At 31.1% G+C, this 8,783-nt stretch overlaps 1 protein-coding gene across 1 annotated transcript; it reads left to right on the plus strand.

Annotated features, from left to right (window-relative positions):
- Positions 1 to 355: 355 nt before the first annotated feature.
- Positions 356 to 826, plus strand: LOC119677018 (RING-box protein 1-like). Its single transcript, XM_038088284.1, has 3 exons — positions 356 to 506; positions 575 to 602; positions 672 to 826. Exons 1-3 carry the CDS (start codon positions 414 to 416, stop codon positions 824 to 826), a joined length of 276 nt encoding a protein of 91 aa, XP_037944212.1. The 5' UTR covers positions 356 to 413.
- The last annotated feature ends 7,957 nt before the right edge of the window (positions 827 to 8,783 follow it).

Raw genomic sequence — 8,783 nt, forward strand, 5'->3', positions numbered from 1 at the left:
TTATATGTCTTGTTGCGTTTTAGTATGCTGCATATTTTTTGTTGTTTTACTAAAAACTGTACACATTTATATTTAAAAATTGCAATTAGTTGACTTAGTATAAATAGAGACTCCTGAGTTAACTTTGTGTTATAGTCTCGTTCTATCAGTAACCATCAAGCACTTTTACAATTTTATGTCTCGTAGTATAATTTCATATAGGTATTTAGAAATTGACCATGTATTTAAAGTAGTCAGATTAAATTGTATTGTGTAAATCACACATAAATAGCAGCGAGATATGCAATATTTTATTTCTCCTGTAAAAAAATTATTCATTTTTGACATTTTAGAATTTAACTTTTAGTTCGTAGACTAAAAATTTCTGCTGAACGTATTATCGTCTGATTTTCACTTTTAATTAGAGTTATATAATGGATTGTATCAATAATGGCAATTACTGGGGTTTTGAGCCACCAATTGTTTCGAATAGTGCTGCTCGGGATAAAATGTTAAACATGATAAACGTAAATAATGATAAAACATTTTACAAATTCAATGCAAAATATTTCATGTTTTTTTATCTTTTATTTAGTGGAACGTTGTTACCTTGTCATCATCGGGTAAGAGCAATAAATATACTCTTGATAAATCATAACATAAATGTGTAATTAATTGTCTTTCATTCTCAGATATTGGAGTTGACATTTGTCCAGTTTGCAAAATTGGTCTTAATGAGAAGTGCATGTACTGCGTCGTCAATGCTGACAATGTTGCTAAAGATAAATGTAAGTGCACTACAGATGTACGCGGTCAGAGTTACCATGAGCATTGCTTGAATGGTTAGAACTCAGGATAGATGCTGACTACACGGCACTTAATAGTGTCCTGAAAAGTACCATTGAAAGTAAAACTGAAATCAATTGAAATGCTGATAAAAAATAAACTCTTTTAATGCCATAGGTGGCAGTGGTTTTAATTTTTTTTACTACTAATTTAAATATTGCCAACTAAAAGCTTGGAGTACATAAAGAATTTACAGTTTAAAGGTTATTTTGAATATGTTGGAGCGAGAATGAGAGTAAAACATGTTGTACTATATAAGTAACAAATTGTAATAGAAACTGGATTAATTCAGAAAAGTTTATTTAGGGTTTATTTATGTTAAATATCTACTTTTCAACAAATACATATTCACAATATTAATATGTGGCCCTCTATCGATACAACATATGTAATGTTTTTCGTCAGTGCTTTAGAAATGATTGTAAAATCGTTTTAATAACCATCGAATCGTTCCGATAACAATGGTAACGAAAACATTCAAAATCTTACAGGTTCTGGTACCACACTATAGCCCTTAACTTCAGAAAAAAAAGACAGATTTACTACCTGTAATAGTCAGACAGAGAAGATACGTTTAAAATTTATGTCAAATTTTATGTAAAAACTTCACTTCATAAGTTCATTCATACATTTTTCCACTCAAAGATGACAAAGATTTCCTAAAATGGTAGTCTCAGTTACTTGCAGTTTGGCAACGGTATTTGGTATTGTCTTGGATCTCTCACATACGCAATTTTCAATTGAAGGATTTGCTAAGTGATCGTACTTATAATTGCTTCTAGCTAGTTATGACATATAATTTTTCTGCAATGTTTTTGACAGGAACCATTATCACAGATATTATTACAATTTAATGGAAGTTGACTTTTCAGTTTCCTTAATAATAAGAGCATATGTAGTTAGGTGACCTTATGATAGGTTAACTGACGAAAAACTTGGTTTTTAATATGGATGGATTAGTAAATCTAAAATTACTGGTAGCTATTTTTAATTTTGCACTTGGATTGATTATATTCGTGCACCGTGATTATGTATTGTCAATTGATATATATCATTTGTCTTCAATATAATCCAATGATAATGTCAAAGTAGTGTTATTTATTTAGTACTATTAACCACATAAATATATAAATAATGTTATATAGCCCTATGTGATTCATTTTATAGATTATTTCTGCAAAGTTTTCCATTTACTACTGTTTACTACTGTTACTATATCAAATATTGGAATCGTATGAAATGATTTTATATCTCTATCGGATAATGTAGATACTCCCATGTTATTTGATGTCGTCTCATCTATTTTATGCCTCAATTATAATATTTTTACAGCACATTATTTTTTGACTGTTGGCAGCACTGAATTTTTATGGTTGTGCTTTATTAATGTCAGACATAAAATTCGTGGGAACGTAACTGAGCTGAACTCCGCGAAAGCATGAGTGCCGGTTCAACAAGTTCCAACTAGTTGACTTAATGCACCTGGAGCACAGATTGCAGCTGAATGAAATCCTACGACTGAATGGTACACGCATAAAAACTTTTAACCATGTCGCATGCTATGCAATTTTAATTTAAGCCACAAAATTTATGACTCTGGTAGCTGCATCCCGGCAAGCAACGTATGTGTGTGACATTAAAGGATGCATAGGATGCAGTGAATGTTAAGGTAATGCATAAGTACAAAGCACATTTACTTGGGTGGAATGAAGCTACTTTTCTTTACAACGAAGTATTACGGAAAGCAATTGTTGTTGCATGAGAAAGCAATTTGATGTGCAACAAGCTGTGTGTAACGTTAATATGATCAAGCAACTATACCCGGTGAAGTTCAGAGGAACTTTTTTATGAGCTTAATAATAAAATTAAGTGCTAATAATTTGAGTTCATACTAAAAACAGTGATTAAATTAGCAGTATAAGATGTAAAAATCATTTAATATATTTCATAATAACACAATAATATGAAGTAATATTAATATCTTAACTTCATTTATTTCTATTTTTCTGTTTCAATCTGAATGGGAACGTACTTCAACTTCAACTTTAAGTCCCAGTCCAATATTTACTGTGGCACTCAGCACAGAAATTTAATAAAAATGTAAATAACCATATCAATTACAATTACAAGGTACTTGCGCACTTACAATTATTGAAATATATGCAAAAAGAAAACGACGAAGAAAACTTCAGAGAATTTACTTCATAACTTCCAAGTTTCTTCTTCACACCCACTCCTATGCTAGATGCCACTCGAACTGCCACAAATAACAAGTCGAACCAATTCCAAGTCACCAAGCTACATTTACGATTTTTCTATGCAAATAACTGTGCGTCTTGAATTTCCTCATAATTTCAATGAACAATATTTATGCTGAAGAACAATTTATTTCATTGCATAATTTCAGGCGGAGGAACATTGCCTATGTGACTTTTGCTATAGAGTAGAGAGTTGCTGGACAGTGAACAGCTAAACAAATGTTAATGTTGTTGTTGGCGTTGGCGTTGGTATATTTATGTTGCTAATAAAAATCTACAATTGTCGTCTACAGAATATGAGAAACTGAAGATATTCGAAGACATTCTTCGGTGTTGCTTCCTATTGCAAACATTAAGATTCCACTGGTGCAGCATTGCTGCTGATGCTGCTGTGGATATTGATATAAGTTACGGTAAACTTGGGAGCACTTATTTAAATGTGAAATCAAAGTAAAGAAGCAGAAATATTTTTATTTGTATTGCGATAAGCATTTAATGTTTTATATAAACAAAAACTCGAAAGAAAGTAGGTTTCCATTATCTTTGCTTATAGACGTGCGAGGAAGTACCACAATTCGCTATCACTAAATAATTTTAATGTTAAATAATTTTATTAAATAATTTTAGTAAGAAATAAAATAATACTAATATACTTAAGTAATAAAGTACTAATTCAATCATGATAGCTGATTTACCTTCAGATGGATGTGTCTTTTTTACCATAAGAATTAAATTGATTTAAAATATAAATGAATTTATCAGGTAAAGTTAGAGACGTCTTCCTATATCAAAGCCCACATGAGCAAACGTACTACCTATTGTTTTATTGTAGTAAAGGTTGCTTGTATGCTAGATCAAAATAGATAGATAGATCAAATAGATAGAAAGACCTAAACAGTCTGAACGACTAAAACACTAGCAATAATATAAGAAATTATTTCTTAAAGGGTTACGTATTATCACAGGTCATGAAAAATATAGAAGTTGTCGAAATATTTAACGTCAGTAGAGTTGCTTGTGTTGTCATAGTTCCGGGTGACGAAAAAATACGAAAATCGTAAGAGACTAAATGAAAATCATTAATATTGAATAATATTATGTTCCTCATTTCTCTGCATTGAAATCGCTTTAATAGCTGAGAACAAGCATTGAACGTCAGTAATAAATTCTGCTTGCATCACATGATTAAAGTCTATCTTATAATTCCTGGATTTTTTATAATTAAATGTAATCTTCATTTTTAGTATAACACAATAATGAGAATGATTTATATGGATAGCGTTAAAGTGCATGAGAATAGATTAATGTTATTTTTACTTAAACTGATGGCTTCTGTTCGGCTGCGGTTATTCATAGCCTAAACGATTCACCATAGTTACTGTGATCTGTTTTCCTGTGAGCCTTAGCTCCCATTGAACTCTTCTATATATTTCTAAGCTTGAACTTTGGAAAGAGCAGACCTCAGAGGTGATTAGTCAATTTACATTATTTTTAGCAAGTACTATACTTGTTCTTCTGTGCAAAAATATTAGAGCGACTGTTTAAATTGCCTTTAACTGCATAGAAATAATCGTTATTACTGTAGATTGAAATTTTATGTTTTAATTTTTTTCACAGTTTAACATAAAATAAATAAATAATTTTATTTGATAAATTTTTAAATCAAATAAAAAGTAAATAACTTTTGAAAATGTTATGGCTTTCAGCAATAAAAAGTTGTTTTTATATAATTTTTTTATTTTATATATTTTTATTTCAGCAAGCGGTGATAAAACCGTTTTAATTGCATATTTTATATAAATAAACTTTACATAATAATGATATAGTAAATACCTTCAGGTGATAGTGCATAAAATCAGTTTATTAATATATAAATTGCTTTATCACAGCCACTACTCGTTTTGCAATGATTTATTTTATTATCAGTTTACAACAAATAAAGTAATTACGATTCAGTAATAATGTTTATGATTTATTTATTTAATATACATTTTACTATACATTTTTGTTACTTTTAAATAAAATTCGGCAGTTAATAGACCCAATACTTGAATAGAGCTATGTAGATGTATTATTTAGTTACAATATGGTATATAGTAGTTGTGAATTTTCATTAAAATTTTATATTCGCTCTAAAATAAAATATCTACTATAAATTATAATTTCTTAAATGGAATATAAATCTTCATAAACATTACATATTAAAATATGTCAATAATTTCCCTTTGGGAAATATATTCTGCAGTGTTCCATTCGAAATTTTTGGTCTAATTTCCCTTGATTTATTCTTAAATAATATGATAAATAAATACCTGATCATTCTACCCACGTAAGTTTGGGTATTAAGCACAGCCACTACGAGTCTAACATCAACTGGTCATCACACCTGAAGCTGCTGGCTACTGACCCTAGTAGTACCAGATTCACACCTCTGCTCAAGTGTCGCAAGCTGGGACAACACTTACTACCATGTACACTTCCTGCCAAGTGTCGACATAGCGCCGGGATTTTAGTCGCCTCTTACGACAGTTATGCCTACCTCGGGAATATTCTAACCCCTTACCCGCAGGAGGAGTCTAAATGAGACGTTGTGAATGTGCTGTATGTTTGAATATTTGAATACTTCTTTTTCGTGGAGATGAGTATGGCGACAGCAACGATGTATCATTTGATCATAGAGGATTTTTACTACATATTAGTATCTATATTAAGTAGTAAGTAGTTGGCCGAATGTGTAGTAGTCGGTATTTCGTCGTATATAAAATATTCGATAGTTAGAAATGTGGGAAAGTCAATCGATATGTGTTAGTAGAGTTTAAATTAATATAATTGTGTGTTTTCTTTAATTACAATTCAATAATCTTCATACATATACTATTGTATACTTTCTTGGCATACCCATAAACCATAATAAGGATAAATAAGGTGTGATTTTGGCCACTCCAGCTTACTATAGAACTACCTTGTTTGAACTGTTGCAGCTAATAATAATATAGATCAAGTAATATCAGAACACCAGGACGGCTGCTGAAATGCAACAATATTAATATTGCTTCATAGCTTCTTATATGTAACTTTCATACTATTCAACTTGACATATGGTGTGAAAATCCTTTGAAATAAATTATTTTAAATTAATGTAAATTCAATATTTAACTTTGAAGTAAAATATTTAAAGTGTGAATTATTTACAAAAATACTTTCCTTTTCCCAAATGTAATATATCAAAAGCGTTAAATGTTAAAATTATTTTGGAATTGCAGTTTTGACTCTCTCCTAAAAAGAACTGTAATCCTTTTCACAAATGCATCCGAAGTAACTGACATTTCTAGTTTTATTTGGTGCTGATTGTCAGTTGCGTGAAGTTGCTTTTAACTGTCAAAACTTTTCCAGAGAAGCAATTTCGTGTCAGGATTCATGATCAGTTTTATTTCCTTGACTGTGGCACTTATTCCATACTTGGACGAAAGTGTTCTTGGCGCATGAAGTTGCATTCACTTCGCTCTAATCTACTCGAAAAACTTTCTTTGACACTTTCAATTTATCAGCTTAAGGAATTTTTATTTGCCACTGCATCACTTACCAGCAATCCAAACGCGTAGGGGTGGACTTCAAAAGAGTACATGGCAGCCACATCCAGTGTCCATGCACATTCTCGCCTCGTTGCTGCAGTGCATTAAAGTCGTAATTCTCTCGAAGCTCTTACTCGTATATGCGGACTGCATTTGAAAATCGTTTAGGGAAATCTTCAAAAAATATAAAATATACCATATATCCTTGGTGTGAAAAACGACTTAACTATGCAGCCGAATATGTAAACTAAATTGAAAATGTAAATACTTTTCGAATGTGAGGACAGAGCGCAGAGAAGTGAACGTTCACCATGGTAAAGAGTAAGTGTATTTGCACTAAAAATAGTATCTGAACACTAAGTTAAAGTTACATTTAGTTCAAAGTATTTATTTTTACAAATACACATGAATTATTTAGTAATATGTGTATAAATTGTGGTGTGCCTGTGTGTGTGTGTAGTGTTGGATTGAAACTTCATTACTTAAAATTCTGAATGCATTTGTAGGAGCATTTGTCCCATGTGCAACATGTGCAGTCTCAAAGCAACAGTTGCATAATAAAAATGGTCACACATATACAAATACAACGGTGTGAATCTGTGTGTATGTATGCACTTTTCAATTCAAACTCTTTTTACAGGTGTTTTCACTGATTGCTTTAGAAATTTTTTGCTTTTTATGCACTTCACACTTATTCAAAAGTTTAAATAAAATGTTTTCAATTAACGGAGACTCAAAAATTAAAATTAATTGAATTATGTGTTTACATGCATTCGACGTATGCTGGCAGAAATGAGTGTTATTTATGATTTATTGTTATTTAAAACAATTTTATTTAATTTTCATTTTAATGAGTTTAAATTGCTTGTTGATTGAACTTGTGAAGTACATAAGTAGCTGAGTAACACAACTATTTCCACTCCACAAAAAATTTTTGTAGATACGAATTATGTGAGGTGGCTTATTTCTTTTGCATCTCATTAAATGTTGAAAAATAAACTAAAATATATTCGATTTTGCTATACACATGTATTGTACTTAGAGGGAGGTAGATTGTGCTTAAAGTTCACAGCTATTGAAAATCACAACATTGTCCCTGATAAAATGTGCCAATTAAGAATAGTTTTTCTGCAAATGCACAGGTCTGTCGAGATTAAGACTTTTCGCCATGGAACCTTTCAGAGTAAAGATCCTGATCTACCCAAACATTGAGCTTCAAAAACAAAACCGCTTTATCAACTGCACATGTTGGTTTTAAAGCTATTTATACACATTTTTGTTATATTTTACTTTGTGATGTTTATGAAGATTTATATTCTAATTTAGGTGCTATTCTAGAGAGTTCAGTTAAGTGTATTTAATATAGCAATCCTTACACTTTCATATGACTTGCTTAAAGATGTGTTATCGCCTTTGTGATTTTCCTTCCTGCATCTTAATTCTTAAGACTATGATGTCGCTAGAACCTTACGGCCTAGCTTGGACAAACATAAAACGAAAAGCAGTTTCTGTACTTACTGGAGTAATAATAGTCACTGTGCTATTGCGACTATGTTCCAACGGTGACGAGTTCCAACAAGTGGATTATGCGGGAGTTGGCAAAATGAAGAGGAGGTAGAATCCATCGACCACTTCCTGTGTCTCTGTCCAGGAAGCAGACAAGGCGACTTCAATGTCTTGTGGATCGCTTTTTCACAGACCGGGATGGTTTCACAGACCGAATGGTTTAACAAGGATAGAAAATAACAAAGGCTAGCAACTCGCCTCTCCCAGCATAATCTTTGAGTGCATCACAATGGGTAATATATGCCTCCGAGTGGAAGTGCTGATCACTGTTAGCACGCGTCTTCTCAACCTAACCCAACCTAAGTTTAAATAATTAATCTTCTTATTTTAATCCTTATTATTAGTTCATTAAATGCTTTAAATGCTTTAATTACAACCAAGTTTTTAACTCCCTTTATTGAAGGATCTTGTCACTTTAAATAGTTATTAAGTAATATTTTTAAATTTCCGATTTTGTAGTATATTAATCAAAAGAATTGTTTATTAATACTTCATAAATCTTTGATATGCTTAAGTATTTATAAATCATGTTCAATTATGAAATTATATAGCGAAATTGTTA

The sequence above is a fragment of the Teleopsis dalmanni genome, chromosome 2 (genome assembly GCF_002237135.1).
Source record: "Teleopsis dalmanni isolate 2A chromosome 2, ASM223713v2, whole genome shotgun sequence".
NCBI lineage: Eukaryota > Metazoa > Arthropoda > Insecta > Diptera > Diopsidae > Teleopsis > Teleopsis dalmanni.